The 19,851-nt window shown below is 37.8% G+C and overlaps 1 protein-coding gene across 5 annotated transcripts in view; it reads right to left on the bottom strand.

Annotated features, from left to right (window-relative positions):
• The window catches only part of srgap3 (SLIT-ROBO Rho GTPase activating protein 3), a 258,575-nt gene that overhangs the window by 114,548 nt on the left and 124,176 nt on the right, over nt 1-19,851 (bottom strand). For all 5 annotated transcript variants that reach the window (XM_062969763.1, XM_062969762.1, XM_062969761.1 and 2 more), the window contains exon 2: nt 12,387-12,582. In XM_062969763.1, the coding sequence (XP_062825833.1) occupies nt 12,387-12,582 (196 nt within the window). The remainder of the gene's footprint in view (nt 1-12,386; nt 12,583-19,851) is intronic.

Raw genomic sequence — 19,851 nt, forward strand, 5'->3', positions numbered from 1 at the left:
AGCTAGGCCCAGATAATAGATAGCCTGGGAGGGGTTATAAGAGGGTTTTCACAGTTATTCAAAGCCTATTGCCTGTCCTGTGGGACAAGACTCCTTGAAGATTTATTATTTGTTCGTCAATAAAGACTTTGTTATTTCTTTAAAGACTTCAAGGCCATCTTTTCAGGAAAATTCCTCAATGACCCTTCTTTAGGCACCCTGGCTTCCCGCTGGGCATAAAGCGTACGTCCTATATAATAGACAATCAGTCACAGGCCCAGCGCGTGACAGAACAATAGTGCTTTGACAACAAGTTTGGGAGACTAGTTTTTGAATGGGCACTCAACCATGGAAACTCACTGAGTGACCACTTTGAACAAATTTTGCCAAGAAAACCCCGTGATAGGCTCACTTTAGGATTGCTTTAAGTTGAAAATGATTGAAGGCACATAACTATGACATTTTCAAGAATATGCATTACAAATTTTGTAATGCAGAAAACATAATGCTGACAATCTATATTACAAATTTTAGACATGTACAGATTTCAACAGCAAGCCTATCCTAATCCATCTTTAGTACAGGAAAATGAAAATTGGAAAATTTGCACTGAATCACGAAATCACTGAGTTGGAAGAAACCTCATGGGTCATTGTATCCAATCCACTACTGTGTGCAGGATCTACAGCAAAAGCTTCCACAGCAAGCAGCTGTCTCTTTTTAAGATACCCAAAGAAGGAGATCCTATCACATCTCTAGGCAGTTGATTCCCCTTCTAAACTGGTCTTACTATCAAGAGGTTTCTTCTGATGTTCAACAGAAATGTATTCATGTAACCTAAAACCATTAGATTGCGTCCTATTTCTGGCCAGCAAATAACAGGCTTGTCCCCCTCCTCCCTGTGACAGCCCTTGAGATATTGAAAGAGTGTTGTTCTGTCCCTCCTCTTATTCAGAAGTAAAACTCTCTGCCCCAGAGTGTGGTGGAGGCTCCTTCTTTGGAGGTTTTCTAAGCAGAGGCCATCTATGAGGAGTGCTTTGAATGTGTTTTTCCTACTTCTTGGCGGGGGGGGGGGGGGGTGTGGACTAGATGGACCACGCGGTCTCTTCCAACTCCACAATTCTACGATTCTGTTTTTCTCTTTACCAAACTGAACATGCCAGCTTCTTCAACTTTTCCTGGTATTCCATACCTCTTATCATCCTAAATGCTCTTCTTCCAACCTACTCCAGTTTGTCTATATACTTCTTAAAACAGGTTACCTTGAACTGGAGGAAAATACCAGGCTACAACCACTGTAATTTTTTTTGAAGCACTCACTTCTGCAATCACTGTGCTGCCAATGATATTGTCCTTTCATAGCATCATTCTCAAGACTCATGGCCCCAAGTTACAGCCCTACATCACTTGTCACGTGCTCACAGCTATCTACACCACAGCAAGCTACAAATGCAAATTATTTCAATATCCTTGCTGTGGTAAAAACATTCACCCCTTTCACTGATATACATCTCCAATATGAAGAAAAACCTACAGGAAGAGAATAACAAATGCTTAGAACACATGGCTCTGCTGTCTTCTCTTTTTCACTGTTTGTGAACTTGAAATCATTTAATTTCTCAAGAGGATCTCTGGTTAGGAAAGGCTGATAGTCATCTGCATTCCTTCTAAAACTATACATACTCCAACCTCTTGCCTTAGCTTGGCAAAAGTATAAGTTGGCTAATTGTTGAAAGCAACACATTTCTGAAACTACATTTCTGAACTTCACGGAGCTTTAAACAAAACCATTGTGATTAATGAAAATGTAATGTTTCTAAGAAACTCCTAAAAACCTTACAGCATATTTTTCCAATGCACTGACTGTTCTTGAAATGTGTTCAAAATGCAAAAGGTTACAAATTCTGATGGAGCTCTCACACAAGAGGATCTCAAAACACTTATTACATCTTCCAGAGACTCTAAAAATGTGCCAAGTACGTTTTACAGAAAATCAAAACACAAGGAACTTCAGGAACCTATCCAATAAATTCTTGCTATTAGCCGTAGTTCTTCCAAATTTCGACAGGAAAAGAAACACTGTTAAGCTAGCCACTAAAACACAGGTGGTTTTTATAAAATCTAACTCAGGTGTGAGGAAAGCGCACCCCAGGTGTTAAGACTGTAACTCCTATCAACCCTAATCAGCACATTCCTGAATTAACCCCCAAGACGGTTAAAAGGACAGGGGTTATCTTTCATACAAAATTCAGAATGTGGACAAAATGGACATGAAATTTGATTATGCTGGCCCTGCTTCATATCATACTTTGGTAGAAACTGATTGTGTTCTCCTTGTACTCACTCATAAGACGTGGCAGCAAAATCAATGACACGACTCCTAGCTGGCTTACCAGCTTACAAACTGTTTTCTAGGCAATCAGAAAACTAAAACTAACAAAGTAACTTGTGGAGGGTTCATTGCTGCTTAACTTCTGTATTGACAGCAGACGCAGCCCATGTAGCCTCACCTTCTTTACAGAGTATTTCCAGGATTTTGATGGCAACTTCATTTCTATACATAGACACATAAGTTAATGTCACTCTGCAAACTTTTGTTCAGCAAAAAAACTATCACATTGGATCTAAGTCACTGTTGCAGAGGAAAGGACGATGGAAAGAGTTAGACAGGGTGCTGCTAAAGATTATTAATGTATAAAGCAAATAAATGGTTCAGTTTTGCTAAGTTCAATTTCCATTTTCCATCTGAAATCATAATGTTCAATAATATATTACTGCTATTTAAAATTGATGAACCACTTTATAAGCAGCAACAGACTTTCTTCGCTCTTAGAGGCCGCCAGAAATAGTCTCACAAATTCACTACCATATAGAAGTTTTCTACATTTTGACTGGCTGAGTAACAGCAGATTATAAAGAGCCAGCCTGCATAATGCTACAAAAGAAAACAGACTTGCAACCCAAACAGCATGCCACAGGAAGCAGACAATATTCAATGAACTAGAAAATGAAACCCATTTGCTTTAAGACACTGATTTTCATTGACCTACAAGATGTTCAAGACGTCAGCTCAAGTAGGAACTGAATTCCTCCTTGAGCTATGAATATTCATAGCACGTTTAAAGGAAAAATCATTGAAATATTAATTCTCACTTAGATTCCTGGCAGTGCCAAGACATCTTCCATACTATTGTCCTATGCAGTACTCCAGAATATCACTCTATGAATAAAGTGGTAATCATACAAGCTTCCACATGTTGTTGGACTGAAACAACCAGCAGCCTTAGCAATCACAGCTAGTGGTGAGGAATTCTGGGAAGGCCAACAATGTCTGGGGGGCTCCATGATTCCTACCCCAGTGATAGATGACATAGGAAGGGTGAAGATCAGAAAAGAACGTAGAAGCATATATTAGGTTATACTCTCAACTGCTTTCCATTTAGTTCCATTAGAACTTAGTTCCATTATTTAGATCAGTGGTTCCCAACCTTTTTTTTGATCAAGGACAACTTTGGCCAGGGACCAGTTGATCAGAGACCACTCTCCAACATTAGTATCAAAAGGGTTATGAATCAGTTTTTGGTCTACTTTAGATTTGGTTTGGTTATTTGAGGTGCCAATTCAGAAAACTGCATTGGATAGACCACATCAGCTCTAGTTTCTGATATAGAACATATGCCATCCAGTAGTCGCCATCTGCTCCCCCACAGAAAACTATATTTAATAATCTAGAGCTGATGTGGTCTATCCAATGCAATTTTCTGAATCAACACCCCAAATAACCCCAGGAACAGGCCTAAGAACAAAGACACCAAGGCACCCCCACTTCCAGGTGTCACATGGAACGGCTCCACACATGGGACAGAGAGGGAGGAGAAGCAGCAGTCAGGAGGCTTGTTGTCGCGCCTTTCTTCGGTAGTCAGCCTCTCCATTCCCGACATCTCTGTTGCCTCAGCACTATAAGAGGGTTTTGTGAGACCAGTTGCAACGGTGTAGTAATGGTGAGGCCGTGGACCATCCTTTAGTTCTTGGGGACCATTGGTGGTCCACAGACCGCAGGCTGGGAACCACTGTTTTAGATTAACAAATAATATTCATTTGTTTTTAATGCTTTTAATACGTTGCAAATTACCTTGAAAGTTGAAAATATTTCAAATACTGAAGTTAAAAGTGCCTGGAACCCATACCACGGTCTGGAAATTTACTACTGCTACCCCTGGTGTCTTCACTAACCAGAATTCCTAACTCTGTTTTTCACTTTTACGGGTTTCTCTTTCACTGTTTGAAGGCTGTTAAGGCAAAAGGGAAATATGTCATAAAAGATCCATCCAAATTTTTCCAATACCTGAAATGCAACAACACTACACAGCACAAAGGATGAGACCATTTTGCTAACAAAGACTACTGTCCATTGCAAAGGCAATGTCTCATTAGTGGATCCCAGGCTTCTTTGTCTGGCAAGAATGATGAAGGGCCAACAGATTGCAAAAGAATATAAACAGAAATTGTTCCAACCCTCTATTGCACATCCTGTTCTTTCCAACAATACTTCACACTTGTTTTGTCTGAAGTAGCTGTAAAGCTTACAAAGCACTCAGTAAGTGTGTGTGTATTTTACATTGGGTGTGTAATTTACACTGGTTTTTACACTGGATAGGACTGCCTTTAAAAATAATGATGCATAATGCATACTGCATCCGTCTTTATAATACTAGCGTTCAGCCTGCCTTTCAAATCTTAAAAACTGCTGCTGCTCAGAGTATATCTTAATCAAAAACACAATTATCACCTCCAGAAGCAATATGTACCATAGTTCAGAGTCCCGATATAAACAACATTCTAGATAAATAATAATCAGAGAGAGCATGGGGAAACACATCCCTTTTCAAGACAGTGTCTCATATTTATAGGATCATGTTCCTTAATATGAAATAAAGTACCAGGTCTAAATGATCTTTGCCCTGCCCTGATTCCACACTGCTATTCACAACTCCCATTTTCACATTAACACAGAAAAAGCAAAAACCTCCAGCTGCTTTTGCTTGGGGACTTAGTAATAATTAGTTCAACATTCACAGTATGTTCCAAGGCCTCCTCAATCCATTCACCAGATGCTACTCTTAGCTCCATCTGGCTGCCAAAATGAATGGAGCCACAATGAGATGGCTTTCTGCTTTCCAACTGCAACAACAGCCATGGGGGTTTCATGATTCTCATAAGGGTTTCTAGCCCATTAGGTTGGGATGCCTTTTTTAATTTCACCCTGTCTTCTACAACCTCCCTTTACATAAATATGTACGCACACATAGACATATATATTTTGGATTAAAGGCAGAATTATAATTGTTCTAGTCCTGAATAATACAATTATAAATATGTATAGTGCTTGCATACAGTTTCCTGTCGTATTTCCAATTCCCAGGTAGGCAGAGCCCAGGAGCACCTTAAGTGGGACTGACTTGTTTTCCAATTAAAGTATTGTTGTCCCTGCTACTTTTATGGTTACTAATTAATCTTCGGCCTTTCCCTCAGACTTGATACTTCAGGCACCATATAAAATTTAAACTAATGGAGATAAAAACTCATTAAGGTAAAAACACACAAAACATTATTCTGCACTGCAACTCAATTATATGTTGAATTGAAAACATTTAAAAACATATCCTTCAAGAAGGCGAGAGGAAAAAGTTGTACAATATGCGATTAAAAACACTTTTCTCATTCCAGGTCCATTGCTAGAACTAAAAAAAAGTCTTCACTGTCCAATGAAAGGAAAATAATTATATAGTTTTGTAACAAAAATGACACTGACATAGTCAATCATTCTTCCATATGTGACCATGTTAAAGACACAGGCCACTTCTACACAGCTGAAAAAAAATCCATATTATCTGTTTTGAACTGGATTATCTGGCAGTGCAGGTAAAGGTAAAGGTTTTCCCCTGACATTAAGTCTAATCATGTCCAACTCTGGGGGTTGGTGCTCATCTCCATTTCTAAGCTGAAGAGCCAGCATTGTCTGTAGACACCTCCAAGGTCATGTGGCTGGCATGACTGCATGGAGCGGCGTTACCTTCCCGCCAGAGCGGTACCTATTGATCTACTCACATTTACATGTTTTCAAACTGCTAGGTTGGCAGAAGCTGAAGCTGACAGCGGGAGCTCACTCCGCTTCCTGGATTTGAACCATCGACCTTTCTGTCAGCAAATTCAGCAGCTCAGCGGTTTAACCCACTGCACCACCGGGGCTCCATCTGGCAGTGTAGACTAAGATAATCCAGTCCAAATCAGATCATGTGGATTTTCTTTGATAACCCGGATTATTTGACAGTGTAGAAGGGGCCACAAATGAGCTGTAACTCTGTATATAGCAGCTCTATAGACAACTTTACTTTGAAAGCACCAAATACTTTAGGATCCTTTATGTCCCATCACCTTTATGCTTCACTCAACAACTCAGTTCTATTACCAGCTGATGCCCCTTCTACACTGTCATATAAAATCCAAATTATCTGCTTTGAACTGGATTATATGGCATTGTAAACTCAGATACTCCAGTTCAAAGCAGATAATGTGGATTATCTGATTTGATAATCTAGATTATATGGCAGTGTAGAAGGGACCTGAGGTTCAGTCAATGAACACAAATATCAGATGAACCTTTCTAAAGAAAGATGACCTGACTCCATGTTTACATTTTCCCCATCTCCTGTATGTTTGTTCTATGTGGCTTTCTGGAAGAAACTGGAGAGCTTCTTTCTATCAGTTCTGATAGGACTTGATTCCACTTTTTATTCTTATTTTTATAACATGTATATACGCTTAGCTTTATCACTACCCCTGCGATGTGTTTACCAGACAGACAGATTGTGAGCTATCAATGCACAAGAACATTTGTAACACTGTGAAATAGGAGAAGTATTAATGGTGGTATTATATACTCTGGGAGACTGTCTTCAAATCTTTTACTAAATTTTTATTTTGTCTATGAAAGCTGAGATTATTCAGAACAAAGAAGCTCCTAATTTGTATTGGCTAACCTCTAATCCTAGATAGCAGGGGAAAGGACTCTTACCAAGTATAAATAGCTGGGCCAGCTTTCCAAAACATTTAAATGATTCTCTGAATACTGAGATACCAACCTAACCAAACTGCACAGGCTACATCCTGAACTAGCTAATCCAGAAAACAAATAAGGAGTGGAGATTCCATACCTGAAAACATGGACACAACTAAAAAAACATATCCGCTTTGTTAATGACTAATAAAGTTAAAGGTTTCCACCAAACTATTTACATACCACTTAATCATTTGAAAGGTGTGTGGAAAAATATATATTCATCAGATATGGATATCTCTTAGATCCAGGGGAAAGACACTTAAATTACAGACCTGTTGCTTCCTTATGAAACTCATTGTTCAGTGATCATGGAGCAGTGATCAGTTCAACAGGTGCATACATAGTTCAGCTATGCTCAGATTATTCTGTTACATCTAATTATATTCTAAATTAGAATTCAAAAACATAACTGTATTAGTCTAGATATCATATGCAAAGGGAAATTATAGGACCTTAGAGATAAAAAGTAGACTCTATGATTTTATACTACCAAATTCATTTGAACCATAAAGAGTAATAAATAAAAATGTATCATCATTTTCCTCTCAATGAGTTTCTTATAATATCCTTAGAAACAGGGTTATGAAGTCAGAGTTGCGGAGATGAAACTGGAATCAGAAGCAATTTAACTTTGAGTTAGAGTTGGAAGAAGAATGCTGACACTGACCTCAAAATAAAAACGTATAATAATATAATAATAAATAATAATAATAAACCTTTATTTATACCCCACCACCATCTCCCCAATGGGGAATCGGGGCGGCTTACATGGGGCCATGCCCAGGACAATACAATATAGCAAAATATAAAAACAACATATCATAATACAATTAAACAATACAATAAATAATCATGTACAGTACAACACAAAATCAAAAAAGCAATATAACAGGGCGGGCCGCATGAACACTCAGTTAAAACTTGGGGTGAGAAAAAGATAAGAATAAAAACCACGGGGCACAGGGACATAAGATAGAAAAACAGTCTAGAGGATAGATATTGGGGGAGTAACAAAAGAAGTGTATAACAGTTACTCTCCGAAAGCACACCGGAAGAGCCATGTTTTTAAATCTTTCCTAAAGGCTAAAAGAGTGGGGGCTTGCCTGATTTCAATGGGCAGTGAGTTCCATAATCGGGGGGCCACAGCAGAAAAGGCCCTCTCCCTAGTTCCCACAAGGCGGGTCTGGGATATAGGCAGTGGCGACAGGAGGGCCTCCCCTGATGATCGAAGAGATCGGGCAGGATTATGGTAGGAGATACATTTTATTTTTCAGAGAATGTTTCATTCATTTATCTGGCAAAGAAATGCTATAAAATAAATTGACTGTTGGAATTTTCCAGATTCAGCATTTACTCCATTAAAGCCTCCAGGGTCTTCATCCTCAAATTCCTGGATTTCATGAAGCTGTTCAAGGGTTTCAAATCCAGTATAAGAGAACAATTATGGCATTTATTAAATATTTTTTCCAGAGAGGCATAGTTCTCTGTGTTAATATAGCTGTATACATTTATCTTTTGTTATTACACAGCTTACGTCTCCCTTATCTAAAATGTTTGGGACCACAGGTTTTTTGGATTTCAGATTTTTGCCATTTTCAGAATATAGTTAATCCTTCACATTTGCTGGGGTTAGGGACACAGGATGCCCATGACAATGAAAAATTGCAAATAAAACAATTGCTATCATTTTATTTGGGGAAATATTTCTCTAGGAATGAGTCTATAGTCAACTTCTGCTGGATGCAGACCACAAAGTTACATCAGAGAACTTAGAGATTCCTAGAGAAAACATTTCAACCTGATAAATGTATAATCACCTCCACAAAAGTCAAACCCACTAATGTGGAGGGCTGACTGTACCTGTATTTACATATATAGAATGAATGAGGGATTGGAAGAAGGAGTGCTGCTGAAAATCTCAGTACCTGCTGAGATTTTCCCAAGAAGCTTTTACTCCATCACTGATGGAGGCAGAGAAAGTGGGATGGATTCCAAGTCTGGTGCCTTGATTTATACAAAGCCCCTGTAAAAAGCAGGCATCAGGGGAAGGAAAAATCCAAATGTCTCCAGCTGCCACAGACGTGGAGAATACTGGAAAGATCTGGCTGAAGTGGCATACTTGTGTAAAGTATCTTTCACCCAAAGTATTCTTGGGATAACCATGTGACCTAGGCTGAACTGAGAATCTATGCTCTAAGAAGAGCATAGATACCTTGTACAATAAGAGCCCCATAACTGTGAAACTCATATCCCATGCTTGAGAAAATATGGTCTTTCAAGGAATTTGCTAAGTCCTCCAGGCAATTATATGATGCGCTTCCTCTGGAAGCTACAACAGAGTTGCAATGGAAGGCATAGCAAATTCCTAGAGATTATACTTCCCTGCAAATTAGTTGATTGATTTATGTATTTAATTACAATATTTCTATCCTGCCTTTCTCTACCCTGAAGGGGACTCAAGGCAGCTTAACATAAAAGGCAGGTATTCGATGCCTTGACAACAAATGCAGCTTTAAAAGACATTTAAAAGAATAATAGAATACAAGTAAAACAATTAAAAACATTTAAAATCCATACAATCATAATTGTTCACATAATCCACAAGCATAAACCAGGTCGTTCCTATAGTCATAACATGTCATTCCATATCTGTTTATTGCACAAGTTCTCCAAAGGCTTGGTCATAGAGCCACGTTTTTAGTTTCTTGCGGAATATCAGGAGGGTGGAGGTTGATCTAATATCCCTCGTCCTCATCAATCGTGCCTGCGAAGGAGGTGTGCTCAGTAGCAGACTGGCAGCCAATGGAGTTGACGCAATAGGGGGGTTGTATGCTCCCTATAAGCTGCTCCAATGAGCAATCTGGCTGCCGCCCGTTGGACCATTTGGAACTTCCGAACAGTCTTCAAAAGCAACCCCACGTAGGGCACATTGCAGTAATCTATTTGGGATGTAACTAGAGCATGAATTACCGTGGCCAAGTCAGACCACCTATCTCTATCTCTAGGTCCTCCGACACAACATGATGGTATGCTGCCACAGAAAATCGGGTAATTTTATGACATCCATTCATATTCACAGTTTCAAGCAACCATGGTCTAACCAAGAATATAATCCATGTGGACATGGGGCTTTACTTTATCATATCACAAGAAGAACATTACTGGACTAGGCTGGGTACCTATAGAGTTCAACAAAAGGTTTCACAAAACAGCTGACCACATGTCTCTGAGAAGCCCTTGAACAGAACATACGTAAAATCTCTGCTACATACATGCCTTTCAATAGAAAACATTCCAGTTCTTCTCTTATAATGAATAAAGGAAGGACAAAACTGCACTCATAACAATGCCAGTAAATATGAACCACCATTTTCATCCATTCTCATGTAAAATGAATTGTCTTTTTTAACACTGTGCTTCATGCAATCTGGGCAAAGCCTGGATGAAAACTTAAATTACAATTTCCAGGAAGTTTCTGGGAGTTAAACAGTGGTTCCAAAAAAGTAACTTTACCAAGTTCTGCAATACTAGGCATTTCATCAGTCTGATAGTAAACTCTACACAATTTGTTTTCAATCCATCCAGAGTTGGATATAGTTAGTAACTCCATTTGTAGAGCACAGAGGAGATTTCAGAACTCTGAAAAGCCATCTCCTATTTCAGAGCAGGACATCCTGCCCCTGTATAAAATGCTGTGCTAACATTCTGCCTAAATACAAAAGCACCGTTGTTCCCAAAAGGACATGGAGTCAAGTAAGCTTGCAGCAGAGTTATTGATGCAAACTCTTCCACAGACCAAGACAGGGTTATTTAATAAAAAGAGGATATGACATACGAGCAGCAAGAACGCAAAATACTGGGCAGACTCTCTACACTAGTGGCATCAGGCTAAAGAGATTAGAGGGATTTAGCAATACAGAGTAAATAGGATTTTCGTAACAGAGTACAACAAGCCACAGCTCAAAACAAGGCGGAGTGTTGTAGAATTAGGGGCTATCAGCAGTCCCATCACACAGCCAAGAATGGAATGACACAGAAACAATCAGTCAAATCTACCATTATTGGAAGAAACAAACAAACCTACAGCTGGAGAGCTGCAGAAAGAGTATACAGGACTAATATTCCCTTGTTCTTATTCTAAGCACATGTAGAGTTCATTTGGAGTTCAGAACCTCCAAGGCAAACATCAGAACATGGCACACACTAGAAAGCATCAGTCATGCTCTCCTGAGCCAGACAGCCAAGATCACAACTAGAAGCCAAAGGGAACGCCTAAAAAATTCTGCAATACTAGGTAAAGAGAAGGAAACAGATACTTTAAAGCCTTGGACATTAGTGCCTGGCTTCTGTAAAACCAAAAGATTTTTGGCAGTCCTGTGCTTCCCACGTACATATAGAGTAAAAATACAGAATGCAGCTCAGTTGTATTGAGCACCATGTTCCTTAGAAGAAATCTCTCAACCTCCAAATCTAGCTCTTCATAAACAGTATTATTTTTATTAAAATTTACCATGCTAGAAATCAATTTACCATATCCAAGAAATCAATATATGTGATTTTACTTATCCAGAGTCACTTATTCACTTAGGGCCTTCTGTACAGGCTACACACACCCTCCTCTTGGTACTTCCGTCATTTGTTTTATTCATCCATACAAAGTTTGGGAACATCTCTGCTGTTGTACTGTGTAACAAAAATGAATGCAAGTCTCATTTTCCACTATGTCATATATGTCATCTAACTTTCAAAGCTCTACAAATCTAGCTTCTTTAAACTTCTCAAATCTCCCTAGCCAAGTCTGAAAAAATAGCAGTAACTGTCAGAGCTTTTTAAAGAAATAGATCAGCATTATTTATAAATCACGTTACAAAATGAGAACATAAGAAAATGACAGATAAATTTAATAATTTAATCAATTAATCAATAGATGAATCACATAACAGAAAATGTCTTACTTGGCCACCTTACACAAATGTCCTTTACAATCTCTGAGAAGTTTAATGAGCAAGATACTACTGGTTTTTTGTAAACATATTCATTCTCTGTCTCACCTACCACCACCAACCCATCTGAAAGGGCTCATTTACTCTGAAACTAAACCCAAGAGGTTGACTATTCAAGGAATCTCTAGAACAGTGGGACTCAACTGCTGATCTTTCAGGTGGTTCCTGGCAATATGGACACTGCACAGGGTTACTGGGAACTGAAGTTCTAAACATCTAAGGGTTGAGACGGCTGCTCTGGAGCATCATGCACTTGAGGCCAGAATTGAGAAATACATGCTTACTTGAACTGATGATGTTCCCTAGAGCTGCGAATCTTGGAAGAAAATCTTTCTGCCAGTTTTTCCAGGTTCCTGGAGTATTCCAGTTCAATCTCAGCCTTTCTGCGGAAAAACTCCTGAAGGTCTTGAAGGAGCTGCAACCGGGATTCAGATTGTTGTTCTAAGCATTTGAACTGTTCCACCAACTGTGTACGAATTTCTAGGTGAACAAAGCAGAAAACAAAATGACATTATTAACAACCTCTCCCTTTCTATTTGTCTAATATCCTACCAAAATCTTCTCACACTAGCATACTGTACATAACCAAAAAGGCATGAATTAATAAGATAGTGAGATAAATTGATTTTATATTGGTAAATAAATGTATGGTCTGATTTAGTTTAAATCTTTAAACATTTGTGGGTTGTCAGTAACTGTAAAAAGCAAAATGGGTACAGGTTGAACCGTATTCTACTAAGATTAGGTAGACCTTTCAATGAGAATAATAGACATATCCTACTATATACTTCTATTATATGCTTATCACAACTCCTCAGAGCCTTTCTGATATAGTAGATTATAAACTGAATTCTTTTGTGTTTACAAAGCTTCAATATCTGTCTACAATAGAATCTAAAATGTTGAATAATTATTATGAAAGGCAATTGGTTTACCAAATGTGTCAATTTGTCAACAAAGAGAAGTTGGGTATCTCTTATTTGAAATGCTTGGGACTTCAGATTTTTTTTTCAAATTTTAGAATACTTTTATTCCATCTTGGAGAATGAGATCCAAGTCTGAACACAAAATTCATTTATGTTTCATATATACTTTATACACATAGCCTCAAGGGAATTTTATACACTATTTTAATAGTATATAAAGCAATGTTTGTATACATTGAACCACTAGAAAGCAAAGGCATCACTATCTCAGCCACCCATGTGGACGATTTTGGATTTTGGAGTACAGTATTTTGGATTTCAGAATTCCAGATAATGAATGCTCAACCTGTACCAACTTTAAGGTACAAATGATCAAAACTCAGTAACACAAGTATTTCAAAAACCAAGATGCTCTTAGCTTTACTCATCTTCTGCTGATGTAACTTTCTTATGTGGAAAGAAGAAAAGCAATACTAAGGAATTGTCAAAAGTTGGCATGAGCACAGAAACAAGAGAAGAGTAAGAAGTCTCAATCCATGTAGTGAACTGCATTCACAGAGCACTTACAACTCAATGAAGTAATGAACTCAAAGCTCACATATCATTCCAAAAAACCAGAAAATGCTATAATGTGGTGAGCGGTTTCAGTACAACTCCTGGAGATTAGAGTTTTTATCCTGCTCTGCAGTTAAAACCAACTGGGTTTCATCCTGGGCATTTTATTCTCTCAGTCTCATAGAAGGCAAAAGCAAGCATCCTCTGAATAAATCTTGCCAAGGAAACTTGAATTTAGGGTCGCCATAAACTGGAGCAAACTTGAAAGCACGTGACAACAACAAAACCCTGTGCCTTTAAAAACTGCCATGAAAAGATTATAGTAGCACTGGATTATGAGACAAAAATTGGTACCATTATCAGAAATGTACATGAATTAAAGAAAGCAGCTGCCAAGCCAAACACAGTTCATTTGAAATACTCAGGTATTTGAGTTGTCAAGTCCAATAGAAAATTAACAATATTCAATATGGAAAATAAAAAAAAATGTTCTTGCCATGGTCACTCTGTAAGCATGCCGAGGTTAAGAGAAAGATGGACCAAGGGGCATGAATGAGACAATTCCAAGACCAAAACAAAGTGAGTTTATAATATCAGAAATCTTACCACAGAACTGACCTTCCAGCTCCAGGACACACTGTGACCATACTGTCATTTAAAAAAAAATAGGAATTTGAACCACTTGGAGCCTAAAACACCTAGAAAAAGAAGTACTTTATCCCACTCACTTTTGTTGCTTGGCAGCAAAGGCTCTATGTACAAACACCCACATTCAGAAGCAAAAAAAAAGGCCACAAACAAGATTCCATATCTAAGCACTATGGATGTTGTTTCTTCCTCTCTGATTTACAATGATAAGCTCATAGATCATTACTCTCCATAGCCAATGCAGGCATTAGTTGTGCCACTGGTTCTGTATGGCAGGCACTGCCTTGGGAATACCATACTTGCACTCCTGTCTTATTCAGGCAGTTTAGCCATCAAACAGAATCATGATAGGACAGAGATTTTCTCCTCTACATCACGGAAATAGCAAAACCTCTGGTGGCATTCCTTCTAGGCTTCACTTTTGAAGATATGATGTACTAATACAGAATGTCCTTCAATCAGAGCATCTACAAACATCCACAAAGACACATAATCACAGAACTGGAAGAGACCACCCAGTCCATCCATGCAGGAACATCAATCAAAACAGTAGTTTATAGGGGACGGGGGGACAGGGGATAGAAGGGAGTAGCACAACAGGACTTGAGGTATATACATTCAACCTTTCACATTCACTGGGGTAAGGAGTACAGGACCCCTGGAAAAGTTAAAAAAAATGCAAAGAAATAAATTCTTTTTTTACTCTAGCAATTTCTAGGTCTTCCAGTATGACTCTATGGTCAACTTCTGCTGGAAACTCATCATAGAATGGCATTGGAGGACACAGAGAATCCTAGAGATCACGTTTTAATCAAATCTGTGAATAATCATATCTGCAAAATCAAAACCACAAATGTACTTTTATTATTAACAATTAACATCCTATGTCACATTTTCCAGGTTGCCAAAATTTGTTCAGCTTTTAAAAATGACCAGGAGACCTTAAAAAAGCTTAAAGGAGATGTAAAGGAATTCAACACAGTTTTCAGTTTAGCTGTACTTTGGTCTTTAGTCGGCACACATTCCCTAAATAAATCTAAATTCAGCAACTTTTGGAGTATGCACTGACTTGCACAATGGCAGCTTTTCATGGGATGTATTGAGATAAATTTGTTCTTTCCCATGATGATATTTATCAGGGCCTAGCTATATTCAGTAGTATCTGTCATTTTAATATGCCCTCTTTAGCAAATCAAGCTGTCTTCATGATATATCGTCTTGCAGATCAACAGAAGAGAATTGTTTCCTCTTGACGTTTATCTGTTGCTGCAAAAGACCAACCGCTTCTCCTCTCCCTCCCCCCTTCGAAGCCCTTTGCATAATGTAACAGAGGCCGCAGATCTCTTATTGTGGGATTGATTCTTGGAAGCCAAACAATCACAACAAGGAAAGAAAGGAAAATTAACTCTTAGTCTCTAAACACACCCAGACTAGCTGCTAAATGAGCCAGTAGGACATCTGAATTGCTGGGTGTGTTGAGATAGCAAAAGAAAGCACCAGGGCGGCTGAATGTCTGGAATGTTTATATGATATTTTTCTGAATGAATACTAGGAGGGACTTCACCTCCACCCAGATATTTATTGATGGGAGGAGTTAAGTTTCCCACACAAAAGAATGCTAGTATAGATGTAAAAATGGGGAAGTCAAAGTGATAGAAAAAGGACAAAGATAAATCCTTCCTAGGAAGATGTTCCACACAGGAATGCCAAAACTTCCTAAGACCATGATCTTCTGTACTCAGTCTTTGGAAATTTCATTCATGTTGTGTTTTCTGAGGATTACTTTAAACAATAATGTATTACCCTGGTCACATTCACACTTCAGAAATATAGTGCTATTATTTCACTTAAACAGTTATGGTTCCATCCAAACCGAGATTGGCACTTTACAGAAAGGTATTTGAGCTCTCAAGCAGATTACTCCAGTGCCCCAGGCAACAACAAACCCCATGGGTTTACCATTTGACCATGGTAAATAAAATGGAATAATTACACTATAATTCTGTAGTGTGAATGGGTCCCCAGATACATACAGCAATGGGATTGAGAGACCTTCCCCAAGGTCTCAGGCAGAGATCTCTGTCTGAAAACCCTTTATCTGTAAATGCCAGGTATCTGAGGCTGAGATAGCCTAATATCAAACAAGCTTTTTTAAGGGCACGGGGTGTATATTGTATACCATGGATGTATAATGTATTTAAGTGGTGTACACTGCAAGATACAAAAGTACCACAAAACAATGCTGCTGGTAAAAAAAAAAAACAATATAGTGATCACTATCTTTTTAGAGTCCTAAACTATTCTAGCCCACCACACCTCTACAAATCAAAACAAAATAATGGATTAAGACGTATATTTTATTCACATTTGAATGTGTCAATAAACTAGTGTAGTTTTATACCTCCCACATGCACACTGTTTAAATACTTTATCAGCTCAATTACTTTGACCAAGTTATTAAAACTTAGGCTTATTATAATACATATAAACTGATAATATGCCATTCCATGAAACACTATTTTTATATTTAGAAATACCACTCTGTGATTGCTTTATTAATTACCTGCTCTGGGCGACTCGTAAATCAAATCATGCTATATAAATATATCAAAAATAAATAAAGAAGTGCATGCGGCACCAGTCACAGACCCTCTCTGATATCCAGCCATCAGATGCAATGAGTCATCACAACAATGGATCATTGTGGCTGTTATTACAACATCTGAGCCACACAGAATGTGATATGGAAGGCCTTTTTCATATATAGCAAGATACACTCACAGGTTGAGACTACTGCCCTACGTCTCAGGGTGAAGCATCCCCACTCCATTCAGTAAAACCATTTCTAAGTGAAATCACAAAATCATGTTGTGGTTTAATTATTTTCAAAATGGTTGAATTCAGTGTAACATCTTTCTATTCTTATTGTTGGAGTATAAAAAGCAAGGTGCTGCCCATAGTAATACAGAACAAAGGTGAGTCAGTCTTCTGTCAAATCGGTGATTTAATCAAACAATTCCAAAATTAATACTAATTTGAAGAGTTGTCAGTTCATATAATGAATTTGCTTCCAAAACAACTGACTTTCATTGAAACCGTTCAATAATTCAGCAATGAATTTACTTGGGAGTAAGTTAATGGAATTTAATTCTGTTCAGAAATGCAGTTCAGAAATACTATTATTTTTTTTTCTTCTACATCAACAGTATTGATACCTTTTAAACTTTGAGGTTAATTTCATTTAAAACACTGGCCTTATTTTTTAAAAGGAAAAAGAAATGCAATAATAAAAATGCTTTTTAAAGTTTTTTGGTTTTAAAAACAAAGTTTCATAGTATGACAAATTGTGAATTACTATTTTAACAAGCTTATTTCACCACAGGCAGTCCCCAAGTTATGAACAAGATAGGTTCTGTAGGTTTGTTCTTAAGTGGAATTTGTTTGTAAGTCAGAACAGGTACATTTTTAAAGCCATATACTAAAGCGGAACTCCAGCCAAATATACAGTGTCCATAAAGTCTTTTTATCATTTGGTAAATGCTAACACACACACAGGCACAAATGCGCACACACGCACACACACACACACACACACACACACACACACACACACACACACACATACATATATATATATATATATATATATATATATATATATATATATATAAGATATAAAGCAAGCTTTGGAAAACATAGGGAAGGGTTAACACCCTTGTGGCATTTCCTTTACTGTCTGTGCCCCTGATCAGAAGATTTCACTACACTTTCTGTCCCTGTGATAGCTTCAGTGAGACACCTTTTTCCCATGATAATTTTTTCAAGAGTGAATTTTCTTCCTAGGGGTAGATTTCGCTCACGTCCTGTTGTTTCACCCCATTTTTAACTATGAGTTGTTTGTAAGTTGGATGTTTGTAACTCAGGGACTGCCTGTATTTCCCTTTCTCTGGAGAAATATTTGACAGTACAACTGTTAAATAAAATGTGTTACTGGTTATTTCTGTCTTCTACTGTATAATAGCATATTCCACAGATATCAAAGACACAACCAGTGGTGTACATTGCAAGATACAAAGGCCCCACAAAACAATGTTTCTGGTAAAAACCAAAAAATACCGAAACATATCAAAACAAAACAATGGATTAAGATGAAATAGCTGGGCACTAGTAAATATCAGCCAGCTATAATACAATTCACATAACACAAACTACGTATTTAGGTTCTGACATCAGAATTTTTCATATATTTTTTACAAGGAGCATCTATCAATTTTTCTTCTTGACCCAAAAACTTCGAGTCTTTTTTCCTTGAGTAACCAAGCTTCAAGAACCAGCAAGACGCAGTGCTTTGAGCATTGGACTATGACTCTGGAGACCAGGGTTCAACTCAAGCATGGAAATCCACTGGGTAACCTTGGTAAGTCACATTCTTTCAGAGGAAGTCAAAGGCAACCCCCACCTCCACCCCACCCAAACAAACCTTCTCAAGAAAATCCCATAACAGGGTCACCTTAGAGTTCCCATAAGTCAAAAATTGCTTGAAGGAATGCATCCATCAAGATTCAGATTCACTCAAACCCAATTGCAAAACCAACTGCATCCCAGCTTTATATTTCCTTGTTTTTGGAGGTAGAGCTTATACTACTCAAACATTTTCACAGATGGTTGCTTATTTCTTTCTCCCAGGAATACATTACTGATTACCCATTATGATCCCCTTTTCATTTCCCATGAAGTCATTTTAAATGCAAAAATGATGGCTGAAGCAGAAAGAACAACAAGGTTATTTATTATTTATCAGGTATCATCATGTATATCTGTCTAATGCCACACTTAATTGGTTGCAAACAAGGACAGAAAAGGCATTGGCAAAACACAATCCAGAGCAAGAGTAGCATCTGTAGTCCTTTAGTCTCTGCTGAGAATCCCATTAAACAGACTCATCCAGTATCTCCCTAATTTGCCATTGCAGAGTAGTCAATGGTGACTACCTCCAATGTTTAAAATATAGTGTATTGATTCAATGAATTACAAAATGAAGGAAATACTCCGATGTGTGTTTTACTTGCTGTTCCTTCATATTGCAGATGAGTAGACTAAATGAAAGAAACCATAACCCTGTATCTACAGGACCCGAGCAGACTTGACAGTGTGACTTGAAGTCTCTCATTCATTCATAAGTGGAAATCAATTTGACAGCAGTTAACAACAGAAAGTGTTATCAAAAATTATTTTGCACAGAAAAATGTGTGGCGTTTTTGTGCAAAAACCCCCAATTTTTTTGTATTGATCATAGTTTTCTGTGCAAAAAACTCAGATATTTTTCTATGTATAATAATAATTACATGGAACTTTGGGCTGTTCAAATATTAGGAGAATTTGCACAAAAATTCCACTAATGCATTATTTTTTTGACAGTATTTCCCAACTGTTGAGAAACCATTTTAAAAACGTGAAACAAAGAATTATAAATAATGTATATATTTATTTATTTATGTACAGGTATAAAAATTTTTGAAAAAATTCAGTCCAAAAATCCTGGGGCAATGTAAGTACTGTATCTTCATCTAACAAAAAAGAAAAGAAACCACCCCCTTATCTAAGTAGAGTGGCAAAAGAG

Source organism: Anolis carolinensis, chromosome 2, assembly GCF_035594765.1.
Source record: "Anolis carolinensis isolate JA03-04 chromosome 2, rAnoCar3.1.pri, whole genome shotgun sequence".
NCBI classification, from domain to species: Eukaryota; Metazoa; Chordata; class Lepidosauria; order Squamata; family Dactyloidae; genus Anolis; species Anolis carolinensis.